This window comes from Callorhinchus milii, unplaced genomic scaffold (assembly GCF_018977255.1).
Source record: "Callorhinchus milii isolate IMCB2004 unplaced genomic scaffold, IMCB_Cmil_1.0 Scaffold4, whole genome shotgun sequence".
NCBI classification, from domain to species: Eukaryota; Metazoa; Chordata; class Chondrichthyes; order Chimaeriformes; family Callorhinchidae; genus Callorhinchus; species Callorhinchus milii.
Genome location: NW_024704745.1, coordinates 72,120,360 through 72,135,691, shown reverse-complemented (window position 1 = coordinate 72,135,691; position 15,332 = coordinate 72,120,360). Strand labels below are relative to the sequence as shown.

At 39.8% G+C, this 15,332-nt stretch overlaps 1 protein-coding gene across 1 annotated transcript in view; it reads right to left on the bottom strand.

Annotated features, from left to right (window-relative positions):
- nbeaa (neurobeachin a) overlaps positions 1-15,332 on the bottom strand; it is a 219,380-nt gene that overhangs the window by 59,791 nt on the left and 144,257 nt on the right. The window contains exon 32 of the mRNA XM_042334427.1: positions 4,037-4,475. Within this exon, the coding sequence (XP_042190361.1) occupies positions 4,037-4,475 (439 nt within the window). The remainder of the gene's footprint in view (positions 1-4,036; positions 4,476-15,332) is intronic.

The window sequence follows — 15,332 nt, the reverse complement described above, 5'->3', positions numbered from 1 at the left end:
AGTAAAATAGATCAGTTTAGAATAAAATAATATGGGAACAAAGCTGAGATACTTGCAAACCCGATTTGCTGTGTTAATTGTATCATCTAGTTTGTGAAATTTGCAAGAGAATCATGAAGAGCAAATTAAAAATCCTAAGCAAACAATCTAAAAATTGTCCAAAAGGAGCAAATGGTAACCTTCTCATCCATTCACCATATGAAGTAAGATCTTATTAAAACAAGGTGGTCTCATTTTTGGCATTAAGAGGGGGTAAAATTGTTTGCACTCTCATTACTGGATAGGATTCCAGGACTATCTTGCAAATTCATCTAGGATTTGCCTAGCAGCATTGATTAGACTGTATAGATGGCATAAAGCATGCACTATAATAGTCAGAGAACTATTCCTGGCAAATACTATTTGTGGCCAAAGAATATGCTAGCAAAATAAACACTATATTAACTGTACATTCAGAGTCATCAAAGTCTTACCATCTTGTAAAACTGCAGGTTTTAATATTGTGTACTCCTGTAAGTGGTAACTTAAAACATATGGGTAAGGATCAAACAGAAGGGGAAAATAAGGGACAATACTGTTTAAAAAAAGTTAATTTCACACTTCAAAGGATATGAATTCTAGACCAGACTACTTGTTGATAGGAGTGATGCATTTCAGAAGTCAAGAAACCACAGGTGGGATTTTATCCACAGGGGACAATAGTGTAGTTATCACTGGCACTGTTACCCACAGTTTAATCTTTAGTTTACAGATGGAATTTGAAAACTAATTTTCTGAAGATCTGCAGAGCAGAATTTCTGCCCTTTTCCCCCTTCTGGTGTGCAGTCAGCAGCTTGGAGTGGTTAGTGGAGTGATTGGGTTCTTTGGTTTGTTAGTTTTCCTTCCAAACACTCTATGGAGCTTGCTGCCAAAAACTTAACTCCAGATCATAATCATATCTGATACAACTCACAGGAATATCTTTATTTCTCATGGTAGAAATAAAAACAATTTTAATCGGGACTATCTCCTCTATCAGTTGTATTGAAACAAATTGGAGACAGAAACATTGGGTCAAATTACTCCTTGGAAACTACCCATCAATTTTTTTGTGCAAGCTCCACTCAGGTCGTTCCACCTCTGGCACTCAATCCAAAAGGTTTGGGAAGATGGAGTCAATGGTGGAACTCCTTGACTCCTATTTAAGAGCTGTAAGACTTTATCCCACGTGAAGTGTGCTATTTAAATGAAAACTGTTATTGTTGGCTACTATTGGCTAAATATAGATTCCTACTACTATAAATATTAACAAACTGTTTCTCCTGCCATGAAGTGCTGCATATTTTGTCAGTTAAGTACAGACTTTACAGTCATTTTGTGTCCATAGCCATGATTGTTCAACTCTTGCTGGTTGAATTATGAAGCAGTATTAATTCTAGAAATAAATAGAAGCTGACCTCAGCCATGTCAGTCAGTGTCTACATGCTTCACCATAAGAGAAAATCCCAGATTCATATCCACTTCATTGTGCTTTCAAAGCACTTTGAGACATTCCACCGCCATGAAAGACACTATATATACTTATTATTTTATTATATATTCTTGGTGGCTGCTTAACGGACATTACAAAATGTCAAACATTATTGTGTGCATGTTCTGCTAGCTGACTTGATGATACACGTATGAACATAAATGTTTGGGGCATGGAGTGACAATTTTTAAAAAAATTCTAATTTCTGTATTCTTATATAAAAAAACAGGAAGAACAAAAACCATTGTTTCATTGCCTTTTAAGAAGTCCCATTCACATCAAGGTGTGAGCTAGACGAGTATGGTTACATAAATACCGCTATTAAAAAACTGTTGGTGTCCAGCCACCCTCTCCCCATGAATTGAATAGCTCTGTGAAGTTCATGAACTTGAAGTTCAGTGGGCAAAGGGCTCCCATCTTTGAATGATCTGTTAAATTCAAAGAACAAGAGTATTGTTTGCAGGGTACAAACTGGTCTTATCTGCGAAGAAGCATGGCATGTCTGACAACATGCCTGCAGAAGAAGATGGAAAATCAGAGAAAACTGCCTGCTTGCTCAAGGAGAATTGCAGATGAAACCCCATTTTGAAACTTTCGTATTTAGATTTCTGTTTTTTTCTTTTTTTAAAAATTTTTACTCAATTCTTTACATTCTGTGTGATATATACACACAACTGGGAAACAAAACCCCGTTTGGGGGATTTCTGTACTGAGCCAGTCTGGGCTTGTTTGTACTGTCGAGATAGCACCATATGCCATCACAGGCTCGAGAGGAGGGATATTGGGTGCAACTGAAATTGGTAGCCACTTTGGCAGTAAGTGGACTATGGAGAGAGAGCATTAGAAAAAACTGAAGCCACACAAGTGCAAAATCATGCTGCACGGGAAAAGACTTGAAAGGGAAGATTACAAACTTAGCTGCTAAGAATAATTTGCGTGTGATTTTTCAAGAAAATCCATATGAAAATTTCAAGTCAACTAAAACTATACAACATTACCATATTCTACCCAGAATGAAGATCTAAACTGAAATAAAATGCTAGGTCACACTGCAATGGACCTGACTGAAATACTGTGCCATTGGAGACTGGGGTGTGAGCTCACATTCCCCTGTACAGTACACTTCCTGATCTCAGCCATGTCCATCAAAGACCAATGCTTCACCATAAGCAGGGAGAATAAAAATCAGACATCCCTGAGTTGTTCTTAGTGACTACCTTACCATCTTACTGAGATATTGGAATAAGCTTGAGAGAAAGTCTGTTCTTCCTGTTGCAGGTGGTGAATGGAAAAACAAGGAATCAAGCGCTCACTATATATCAAATATGTTTAGCATAGCACACACTCATGATTAATTCATGTTATCCGTGACTTTTTCTAGTCCTGACACAAACTATAAGGGATGTGGAGACTGCCATGAAGTACCTAATGAATATCATGTCAGCAGTGCACTGAACAGAATGATTTCATGCAGATGCTGTATTTAAAATGGTGGACCTACACCTCAGTGTAGGGTGGCAGATCTGCATGATTCTGGTTTACATTTTACTACAAATGTAGTTGAGACTGCTGAACTATGCTGAGATTTGTTTTCAAGTTACCCGATGCCTAGTTTAGTGGGAGTTCACTAATGAAGGAATACAGTGCTCCTTCAAAGCTGTTTGCTTCTGCAATAATGCATACAGCATACGAAAATTTAGTATTGCAGGTAGTTTAACATTACATTATTAATATTAAAAATATTCTCAACAGAGCAGCACTGCAATTAAGCTTCTAAATATATTTATTTTAAAAAGGATAATTCCTTTCGAAAAATCCTCTCCAACAAAAAGATAGGCTTCATAGTTTATATTGAATAAGTATTGCTGATGCGTACAACATTACAATAGTGCCTTTTCCAAATATTTGGTTCGAAATTATACAAATACCATCATGGGACTTTGGACCTTCATTGACGAGAAATCTGTTTAGACTGTTCATAATATAATTACATCTTCCTAAAGACAGATGAGGCAGTGGAAACCTAATATATTTAAAACTAATTGAAAAATCAGTTGACCAGAAGCACAAGAGAGAGAGGTCTCTTAAAGGCCGATCAAAGCTTCAGACTTTCAAGTGAAATTTTTGATGTTGTCACTCTCAATCTCCTGAACGGCTGACAGACAAACAGATCCTTCTGTCTTCCTGGCAGTTCATTTCACTGGCAGGTGGCAAACAATTAGACACACCAATTTGTGCCTCCTGATGACATTAAACCATGAAACAAAGTTGTATGTGGAGCTCAGTGATTTGTGTGAAAGCATTTCAAAAATAATACACTTTGCCGTGGCAACTCATTTCAGGCTGCCACCTCCCATTATGGCTTTGAGCTGTGAAGACGACAGGCTTGGGCTATGTGTTGCTGCTGTTCAATCTGCTTTTGAAGCCCCTGGAGACCTTTCCCCCTCTCACCAATATCACCTCATCACTCACATTCATAAATTTTCTGGTGGGTGAATAAATTAAAACAACATCTAGACTCTTCACCTGTCAAAGGAATGAAACTGCATTGGGAGAATAGCCTGTGTTTCTCTCTTCACAGTAGGATCAGGGTACGATACAGGTTCCGGTCCAGATTCTGCACTGTCCATAGGTGCTGCAACTAGGCTCTTTAGAATCTCCTTTACATTCATGCCTTTTCCTTGGCTGATGCTGGCTATAGATGAAGCTGGCTTCAGTATTTCAGTTGGGCTTTCAGCTAAACTTTCTCGTGACTTCTTTACTTCTGAGGACAACGAAGACAGAAGATCACTCATGGCATCCAGGCCAGTGTTTGTTTCGATATCAGAGCCATTCATGAGGCTAGATATATGCTCCTCTCCAATGCCTGAATCTGTATGTGGAATCGAGCTTTCAACTTGCACATCTTCAATTGGTGTTATGATTTCTTTGTCTTTGTTGCTCTCAGGAAATGTAACTGGATTTTCTGCAAAGACAAAAAAAAGTATAAGCATACTCTGCAAGTTAATCTGCAACTAGAAAATTGTTCTGAATATAATATCGTACTTCAAGATTTTTTTCTTAAACATGGCATATAATGAACTAGCAAATTTACCAGCATATTCACTTTACAGTATATTCTGTGAAGAACTTTGAGATGTCTAGATGTGAAAAGTGCTATATCAAATGCAAGGATTATTATTATTATTGTTACCAAAATTACTGGCAGTTGTGCTATTCCATTCACCTAACAATACCCCATATCACATAAACAGTTCTTAAATCTGTGTTCTGTGCCTTTCAGGTGTTCTTTCAATCTGCAATTTCTTGCTTAAAAACAAAATATGCTTTATCTTTCATACTGTAGGTAGAGAATTATGGTGAACTTCATGCAAATGAGTGACTGAAGAAAAATTCAAACATTATTCTTTGAAAATAATTCCCATTCCTTTTTCACTCCAATTCCAACTAACCAGATACAATGAAATCAGAGAGTAGATTTGTTTATACTCCTGCTGAGATGACATGGTATTTAAGTAATGAGACTAGTCTATCTTTCCAAGTCCTGCCGATGAACCAGACTGCCTGGACTGTCATCAGTAGTGCCGTGGAGTATTGTAGACCTGCCTGGCTCAAGAACTGTATTATCAAGACTAAACAGAGGGTAGGCTTGATTCTGACATTCCATTGTAGGTAGGCTTGAAACTGACATTACCATCCCAAACATGTCAACTTGGTTCCCAGTTAAGTCTCTCCAAGGAAGATAGTCACAAGTTGGTCATTTGATGTCTGACTAGTTCAGGTTTCAGCCCTCACTAGGTGGATGGTAGGTACCAGGAATTTCCCGCGAGCTTCCTGGTGGGCAACACAGCTCAGCATGAAATGCATGAGAGCATTGCCACCATCTTCCTGCCCATAGCTCAGACACCCATCCCTTTTCTTTAAGTGATGTTTGGACCAATTGGAGGTGCAGAGCTTAAACAGCTGCAAATTTTTGTTATCCCTCTGCAAACCAATCAAGGTGGATTCTAAGCGATGGATTTACAAATGCATGTCCACGAACTCAGAATCCAGGTAACGCCTTCCAGCAGCTGTCATTACAAGCTTCAGAGTTTCCTCATCAGCTCTCTGACAGACATTTGCCTTCAGTGTGGTGAGAGGATCTTTACAGGACAGCTTACGACGTGCCAGCCACCTTGATGTTCTTGAGTTCCAAGTCCAATGCTGCGTACAAGGCTTACTCAGGACCAACTGCTTAATCTAGGTCCTCATGCGAGGAGCTGTGAAGCCAGCTCTGTCCACAGGGTGCTTAGCAACAGGTCAGTGTAGGCTGGAGCTCTTCCTCCCTGCAGTTGCTTTCCATGTTTGCCATAAATCCACCACACTGCTTGATCCTGGATTTTGCAAATGAGCCAGGGGAAGCTCTTCCTTTGTATCACCAGGGGCTCAGAGGACTGTTTGCACATAGTTTATATGCCACAAGCTAGATCTACATTGGGATCTTGCTGCCTTGAAGAGAAACGAGCAAACCCAGAGTGGCCTTCGCCCCTTCTCTCGACCTTAAGGACAGTATTCCAAGAAAAAGTTGGTGTCCACCACAACCCCCAGGGAGTGATAAGAATCAACAAATGGGACGGGTGCCCCTTGTATCTTCCAATCAATTCCCTCAATTGAGTCTTCCCTTGGGTTGTGTAGAACCATGATTCCCCACCTGGAGGCACTCACCACCATGTTCTACTTGATGGCCCAGTGTTCAAGATGGCACGTACAGTGCAAAAGATCCCCAGGTGAGTCCACCAGCAGCACAATATTGTCTGCAAACAGAAGCGCCACAATCCTGTCAAAAAGGCTTGGAACAGGTACACCAAGTCCATCCCCCTTGATGTCATCCAACTCATCATTGATGAATACATCGAATAGGATGGATGACAATGGGCAGCCTTGCCAGAGAATCCATTGTAGATGCTTACACAGATTTTGGAGCTTGAATACATTTTCAGTCCTGTGAGTCTTGTAGCTCAGTGGTTAAGAGCACTCGCCTCACAAGCGAGAGATCTGGGTTCGATTCCCGGCAGGACAAAATATTAGGCAAGTTTCCTTGCTCCACACGCCTCTGTTCACCTAGCAGTAAGTAGGAACCCGGTTGTTAATCTTGTCCGGGAGTAAAAATTCCTTCAAAAAAAATAATAATAAATCGGTCACTTCAACCCACGACTGTTTGTGGGACACTTCTGTGCGCAATTGGCTGCTGTCTTTCGGCCACAAAATATACAGTCAATTAATTTTACAGTATATTCTGTGAAGTGCTTTGAGATGTCTCGAAGACGTGATAAGGCGCTATATGAAATGCAAGGATTATTATACTATTTTCCAGAAAAAATGCAAGATTCGCCATGTGTTCCCAAAGCTTCCAGTTTCATCATGAGGGCTTCATGAGCCCCAAGGTCAGCAACAACTTGCATTTATGTAGCACTTCTCATGCAGGGAAGTGTCCTAGAGATTGAAAGCCTTGCAGAAGTTGCTGAACACAACATAGGTTGGTTTCTCCTTAGCTTTATGTCATTTTTAAGGTGGTGGTTTGGGTTGTCACTGCAAGCATATTACATGGATTGGAGACTTGTGGTTTGATCAGGAAGGAACAGGCTGGCTTCCTTGCTCATGAGGAATGTGTGGGATAGTTTGTCGTTTTACACAAGATCTCAGAGAGGTGAGAGACTCCGGGATGGAGTTTGGGAGAGTGAGGATGGAATGATAGAAAGCTCACCCACTGATGGTGGGATGGATCATGCAAGGGGACATGAAAGTGGCCATCTAAGTGTTAGCTTGAATGGAAGTAACGGGCAGATTTCAGGAGATCCCAAATGTGGGTTGAAGCCATGAAGTGATTTGAATATTAGGGCACGCTTTAAAAGTAGAGAGGGAGGAACAAGGCAGAGGAACTCCAGAATGTCAGAAAGCTCGCCAGCCAATTCAGGTGGGGGACTTGAAGCAGGCTGCTATTATTTGAGCTGAGGGAGTGGCTGGCATAGTAGTTGAACTGGAGTGAGAAGGCATTGATGGGAGCCACGCAGGAGAGCCTCAGTGCTGTCGAGCTTTAGAATGTTAGAACTCATTGAGGCCTTGATGTCTGTCACCAATCAGTCAAGACAGCATTGATCCTAGATTCAAGGGTAGAGACAGAGATATATATGGGTGTTATCTGCATCCATGTCCAGATGTTTTGACAAAGTGGGTGCATATAGACAGTGAAAATGAGAGGACCAAAGAAGGAAAATGAGAAGGGCCCGAGGAATGCTGCAAGTGACTGTGCAGGAGTATGAGGTAAAGCCAGAGAAAGAAACAAAGTGAAGATGTTGATAGTAAAGAGTGAAACCAGGAAAGGGCAGAACTATGGAAGTGGAGCAGGGAGTAGAGATGGTGGAGAAGAATGGAGTGGAAGAATGAGTGATCGATAGTGTCAAAGCAGTAGAATTCAAGGAAGTCAAAGAGGCAAAGAGAGCCCTGGTCACAGATGGAGAGAATGTCATTGGTGACCTTGACCAGATCAGTCTCAATGATGTGGGCACGGCAGAATACAGAACAGACGAGTTCAAGGAATGGTGGGAAAGGAAAGAATACAGCTAAAAATCGATTCGTTCCAGCAACTTAGAGAGGAAAGGCAGATTGAAGATGGGATGTAATAATGATAATAAATAACCTTTATATTTGATGTAACACCTTTCAAGCTGGGAGGATGTTCCACAGTGCTTTAAATGATATACTGTAAAGTGTAATCACTGTGTATTTTGTTGGCAAAGCGGTAGCCAGTGTCTCACAAACAGCATGAAGCAAATGACTTATTTTAATGTGGGATTATTGGCCAGGACACCCAGAGAAATTCACTTCTCTTTTTGAATAGCGCAATGGGATCTTTAACAACCCCTGAACAGGTAAATGGGACATTTTAATATCTCATCTGAAGGCTGGTACCTCTTAACAATACAGAACAGCCCCGGTGCTGCATTGAAGGGTCAGCCTAGATTATAAGACTTCAAAGCTCCGATGTGGAGTTTGATCCTGCAAACCGAGTGCTACAAACCGAAACAGGCTGGAGAACACACAGAGGTTGAAATGCGATGATGACAGTAGTTTTGTAAGGGGGTACTGTACTCGTGATAAGATGTTCAATAGGAGAAAGGAAACCCAGGAAAATACGTTCAGCTATGGCAATGTGGCAGGACAACAGGAAGAAAGATAGACAAGCCAGACAACAGGAAGCATTTCTTTACGCAGAGGATATTCAACAGCTGCAACAGGTTGCCAAGGAGGTGGTAGAATCTGGGATACTAGATTCATTTAAAACCAGCTCAATTGTGTAATAATAATAATAATAATCCTTGAATTTGATATAGTGCTTTTCACGTCGGGAGGATGTCCCAAAGTGCTTCATAGAATACACTGTAAAGTGAATTAACTGTATATTTGTGAGCGAACGCGGCAGCCAATTGCGCACAGCAATGTCCCACAAACAGTCGTAGATTGAAAATGACCAATTTATTATTGTTTTTGGTTTTGGAGGGATTATTATTAGGCTCTGTGTGGAGTAAGGAAACTTGCCCAAGGTTTCGCCCTGCCAGGAATTGAACTCAGGTCTCTCGCTTGCAAAGCGAGTGCTCTAACCACTGAGCTACAGGACTCCACCCGAGGAAGAGACGGTATGGGTCTGACCTCTCTTGTGACTATTTCTAAATTGAATCTGAATGGATAGCATGGTAGGGCCGTAGAAATTAGATGATTATCAATAAGTCAGAATTGCTAGATACCTCATGATTGGAATATGATTAGTCTCATAAATTAAGACATTTATTATGTTATTGTGGTGTAGTAAGGATCAGCTATTAAAACATTCTTTAAATTAGTTATTATTTAAAAGCTGAAATGAGATGCTGTAAATCATAAGCTTTGGTGGGATCTATTGTACCATAAAAATACAAATTAAATTCCCCTCACAAACAAGAAATTCTGCTCAATAAAAGAAAACTCCAATGCATTAAAACCAAAAATATATCAAACCACTCAGAATCAAAGGCACAAGTTGCACATGTTCAACACTGATGTGGCAAGTAGATTCTGATATACCCATGATGTGATCTTCTCTTTGTAAGCTGGAGTGAAACAAACCTAATATTACTGCAGTAAATATCATTTGATTTAAGCATGGAAACTCGCTGTCCATCTCTGTCCAATTGTTCCTAGCAAGATAAATTAACTGGAGAATAACATATTGAATAGAACAAAGATAAAAGCACATTTCAAGGATTTTAACACAATAAAGGATTTTTGATTAAATAATTTAATATTATCTGATGCGTTACTGCTTTATGATCCACTTCAACCAACATGCTGACTAACGGGTATGTAGTCCTCTGCTTTTGTGATCATCACTGAACATTTTTCTCCATTACTTTATACCAACTTGCACCTTCCATTTAGACCTTTTAGTCCTAAGTACTACAGTTGTGTCCTGTATGTGTCCTTCATATTTTTCTTATTATGCAGTAAGAAAAAGGAACCACAAGACCTTCAAGCTCTGTTCTCACCTGAATAAGTTGAGTCGATAATAACGTGTTCCACAAAACATTTATCTATTCTGATTATTGCGGGCACCACCACTTTTTGTATTTGCAGTTTATGAAGTTTGGAACATTAGTGCAGTTAATCATAATTAATCAGTTAATCTACCCTACCATACATCAAAATGTGGATAAGCCTTAATTTCTTGCATTTAATATGGAGAAGACAGAAGCTATCCTCTTCTCCTCCTGGCAATATCCCCTCACTACATAGAACAAGATATATATGTATATACAAATACAAGACATTACACATTCAAAGAATAGGGCGAAAGAAAGATTGCCCAAGTAGAAATACCAACATATTTTACTCAAAATTGTGTTACTTTTGCTGTGAATCATAGAAACTTTGCAGGATAGTAGGCTGTTCAGTACATCGTGATCTGTACCATTGGAGCTATCGGTTCAAATGCAATTGCCCCTGCTCTTTCCCTATAGCCTTTGATATTATTGGATTTATTACATGAGCAACAATTGGAAAAACTAGATTTTGTCAGTCTTGAGAGATGACAACTTACAGAGGGAACCTTATAGAGGTACATTTTAAATGGGATTGAAAAAGTAAACACAGTACAAAACTTTAGGATGTACAGTAATACAAGAGGACACAGGTTTAGAGTTGCAAAGGGCAATTTGAGGAAAGATACTAGGAAGTTTTTATTGTACTCAGAGGGTAATTAACGACTGGACCAGGTTGTCAGGAAAAGTGGTTGAAGCCAGGACACTGGAAAGTATATCACAAGTGTGATGGGAGAACAGTAGGATGGGTATTTTGAAAGAATAATCTCAGATGGACTGATGGACCTCATTCTAACCTTGTGATCTTGTGATCAAGAACCAACTCTTGGCATTCAAGCTTTATTGCTGTAATCAAGGCTGGTTAAGTATCATAGAAAGCAGCAAAGCATATAAAGTAGAACATTTACAGGAAGAATTCACGATTATCTATGAAAAGTGATCGGTGGCCCGGCTTTTAGCCTCTCAGCCCCCAACTCGGGAACTCCATCCCACGATCCCTTCGCCTCGCTTCCTCCCTTGCATCCTTCAAGGCCGGTCTCAAGATCCTTATCTTCAACCGTGCCTTTAGTCTCCCTCCCACCTCTCTGCCTTCCCTCACCCCTACACCACCCCTGTCCCATGCTCAGGCCCCGACATCTGACTGTTCAGCGCTTTGTGAAGTCCCCCTGACGTGAAAGACGCTCTATAAATATAATTTTGTTGTTCTTGCTGTTGTTGATGGTGCTTCTGAAAATAAATAACCAACTTGACATCTTGAGGACTGATGATGAACCTTACGCTATATTGCAACCTTATTAATATGAAAATACCAGGTAAGACCTGTACTCAGATTTGAAAAACTAAAATATGAATCTTCAATCTTCTTGAACCAGATATTAGTAAGCCTACTCCATCAGGTTCCCTTTTCTTAAAGAAAAAATCCCCCTATCTGTGAGTGGAAAGGAAACACTGTGCACTGCACAAATCCAACAACTAAAAACTCATCAAATTATTTTTGAATGAATTTTCCTGAGTAAAGCATATGTAACTAAAACAAAGAAAAAAGTGTTACCCACAGCTCAATATAGAAGTTTACTTCAATCCACCATTGTAAAAGCAAACAGCTACAGGAACGTACAACATTAGTTTTTTTAACTATCTGTGACCCTTTTAGTTATTAAGCTTGTAAATTTTAAACAGTTCTCATCTGTTTTGTGTAGCAGCAGGTCAGGTCACCATGCAAAGACAGCCGGCATATTACGAGACCCAATGACCTTTAGCCTTAGTAGAGCCGGCTAGTTGCCAGATGCCTTTTTTAATACCTTCTATCAAAGCAACTAATGAGATCACCCTTAAATTACAGAAAAATATGGACTTCAGTTCTGCCAGAGACATCAGTTGTCGAGAGGCAGCCTTATTTGTTACAGCCTTCCCAAAAGTCTTGTTTGACCACGATTTATGAAGCGTGGTACAACAATTTGCTGCCAGTTAAGTTAGTTAAATGCAGCTACTCTCTTTCATAATGCATCTGAATTAAACAGCATTAGCGTACACAATAGCAAGCAGCATAAGGACTTTAAATAGCCACAGCCCTATGAGGCATCGAGCTTCACATTGAACTAATGCAGTTTACGTGCAGCTGGCCACAGCTTTTATTTTGTCTCAATGGTTCATTTTAAAATTCATCAACATGTTCATATTCACAATATGATTTTAAAACACAGAGTTCTAATGTTATCTAGCCTAAGCTTTCTGAACTAAATTTGTAGACCAACACATCCAGTTTTACTAAACTATGTTTAACAATTATTTAAAGGTTATCAGTGAACACTGGCCTGTTTCAAGCCCCATGTCCTATCTAGCCCATTGTTGGCAGGTAGGCTTTCAGACGTTCTGCCATTGCTCTCTAGAATTCCATCTCGAAGACCCTCAGCCTTGCCCCCATTAACACCTGCCTGAAGACCCATCCTTCGACTGCTCTTTTGGCCTTGCTCAGAGTCAAAGAAAGTTTCAAATATAGGGCCGGAAAGCAAGCTAAAGGTAGAACAGAACACCAAGGTTGCACACTGGATTGGTGAGCTGGAATAGGTAACTGAGGAGGTTGATGAAACTGTAGCTTGAGGCGAGGAAGCCAAGTAATATTAGGATCATCCAGGACTTGTCTAACAAGGAACTTGCCAGAACATCATTGGTCCATCGCTGGTTAGACTGCAGCATTACCCCAATGCACACGCTGGATTCCCCAAGCCTCGGCTCCTACTAACCTGCACCCAATACTTTCTAGAATTAGCTAAGCAGGATGCGTCCCTCCAGGGAGAGAGTACACATTCCATTCCAACAATCTATCTCTGGAATTTCCATTTGTAGGGATGCATGGAATGGTTCAATCCTAATAATGGGTTCCTGGACTTGTCAAGACACAAAAAATCATGTTCCTAGATTCCAAGGTAGAGTTGAGTGCCATCAGTGTACATATTGAGGTTGGCCATCATGCCCGTGAGTATCACCGAGGTGAGTAAATAATAATCTTTGCATTTGATATAGCGCCTTATTACATCGTTGAGATGTCTCAAGGCGCTTCACAGAATATATTGTAAAGTAGATTGTCTGTATTTTGTGGGTGAAACACGGCAGCCAATAAAGAAAATGAGGGGATAAAGGATAAAGTCCTGTTTATTGCACATGACCATATGGAAACAGAATTCTCATCTGACTCAGGGTCTTCACTATATCTCCATTAACGATTTAGAACAATCTTCTAATTTGCAGTAGATTCATTAGCAGTGTTGTAATAGTAAAAACATTGAGACATATAGGAATGGAACCAGGAAAGCGCAGTGTGACATAGGTGGATCAGGGAGTTGAGATATTGGAGGAAGATAAAGTGATCAGTGTTTGTTTACTAATCATGAGTGTTAAACTGATCTAAGTGCAGACTGAGAGGGTGTCAATAGTAACTTTGACCAGAGGTGACTCAATGCTTAAACCAGGTATGAATACTGAACGAATGAGATCAAATAGGTTGAAGGGCCTTTTTCATCCAAATCTTTCTTATGATATATAATAATAAATAATGATTGCATTTGATAGAGCGCCTTATCACGTCGTCGAGACGTCTCAAAACGCTTCACAAGATTTACTGTAAAGTAGATTGACTGGGTATTTTGGGGGCGAAATGTGGCAGCTAGATGCGCGTAGTAATCTGCCCACAAACAACCATGAATTGAGCGTCTAATAAAGTGCAAGTCTGACACTGCAACACAGCCGCAGCATTGCATTGGAATGTCAGCTTAGGCTATGTGATTCCAAGTCCCCATGTGGGGCTTGAACCATTCTGCCTCAGAGGCAAGAGTGCTACCACTGAGCCAGGCTGACACACAATCGAATGTTAAACTGCTGCTCAGGTAGATCTACAGGAAGATATGAAAATATGTAATATTTCATAATAGATTCACCAACACATTTGATGATATAATTTGATTGACTATATAATGAAACGTTGTAGTTTTCACCTCAATGTTACAATAGAAGTGTGTACTAGCGGAAAAGTGAAAATTAGTACCTCTCAAGTAACATCAAATCAAATATAATTTCAAAACACAAAATACAAATTGATTCATGCAAGCTATTTCAGTACTTCAAATTGATAATTAAAATTCTGTTTTAAACTTCTTCTGAATGCTTAAGAATAACATAAGGAAAAGGGGAATTAAATGATGGAATTTGGATCCAGTATATATATAGAATTACATTTCTTACATGACTTTACATTTAAAATATAAGTCTGATTGAAAAGTGAAACTCAGACACTAATTTTTTTTAATAGAAATGAGTATAATTTTGTCAGCAACACTGACACATACACACTCTTAAATCTAATCTCTGCCCATCTTGAAAAATATCTACTAAACAAGAGCATTATTTGAGTGTCTAATTTATTTTCCAAAAAAAATAGACTTTCTCTCAATGCTTGACACTTAAATTAAAAGGATTTGTAATAATCTTTTCTAAAATAGAATATCCAATGTTTTCCTTGGTAGCTAATCGTATTAAGTTGTCTCCTTTCAAGGTTAAAGCTCCCATTTTATCTATTCATTTTTTGCATTGCCTTTTGGAGCTGAGCATCCCCACAATTTTAAAGACCTCTATCAGCTCACCGCTCAATCATTGTTCCAATGAAAGAAGTCCCAGTTCTTCCAGTCTCTGCTCATAGGGCAAACCACTCATCCCTGGTACCATCCTAGCAAATCTCTTCTGAATCCCCTCTAATGCCTTGACAGCCATTCAAATGCCCTGAAATTTTTCAAATGACCCCGGAAGACCTTCCTCTTCGACCATGCCTTCGGTCACCTCCTTCTCTATCCAGATCAGCATCAACCCACACCTTTGTTAAGTTCTCCAAGATGCTACCCTTGGGAAGGGTGCTATGTAAATTCATTGTCAGAGATACAGTGGAGTCCTGTAGCTCAGTGGTTAGAGCACTCGCTTTGCAAGTGAGAGACCTGAGTTCAATTCCAGGCAGGGCGAAACCTTGGGCAAGTTTCCTTACTCCACACGCCTAATAATAATCCCTCCAAAAAACAAAAACAATAATTAAATTGGTCATTTTCAATCTATGACTGTTTGTGGGACATTGCTGTGCGCAATTGGCTGCCGCGTTCGCCCACAAATATACAGTCAACTCACTTTACAGTATATTCTGTGAAGCGCTTTGGGACGTCCTCCCGACGTGA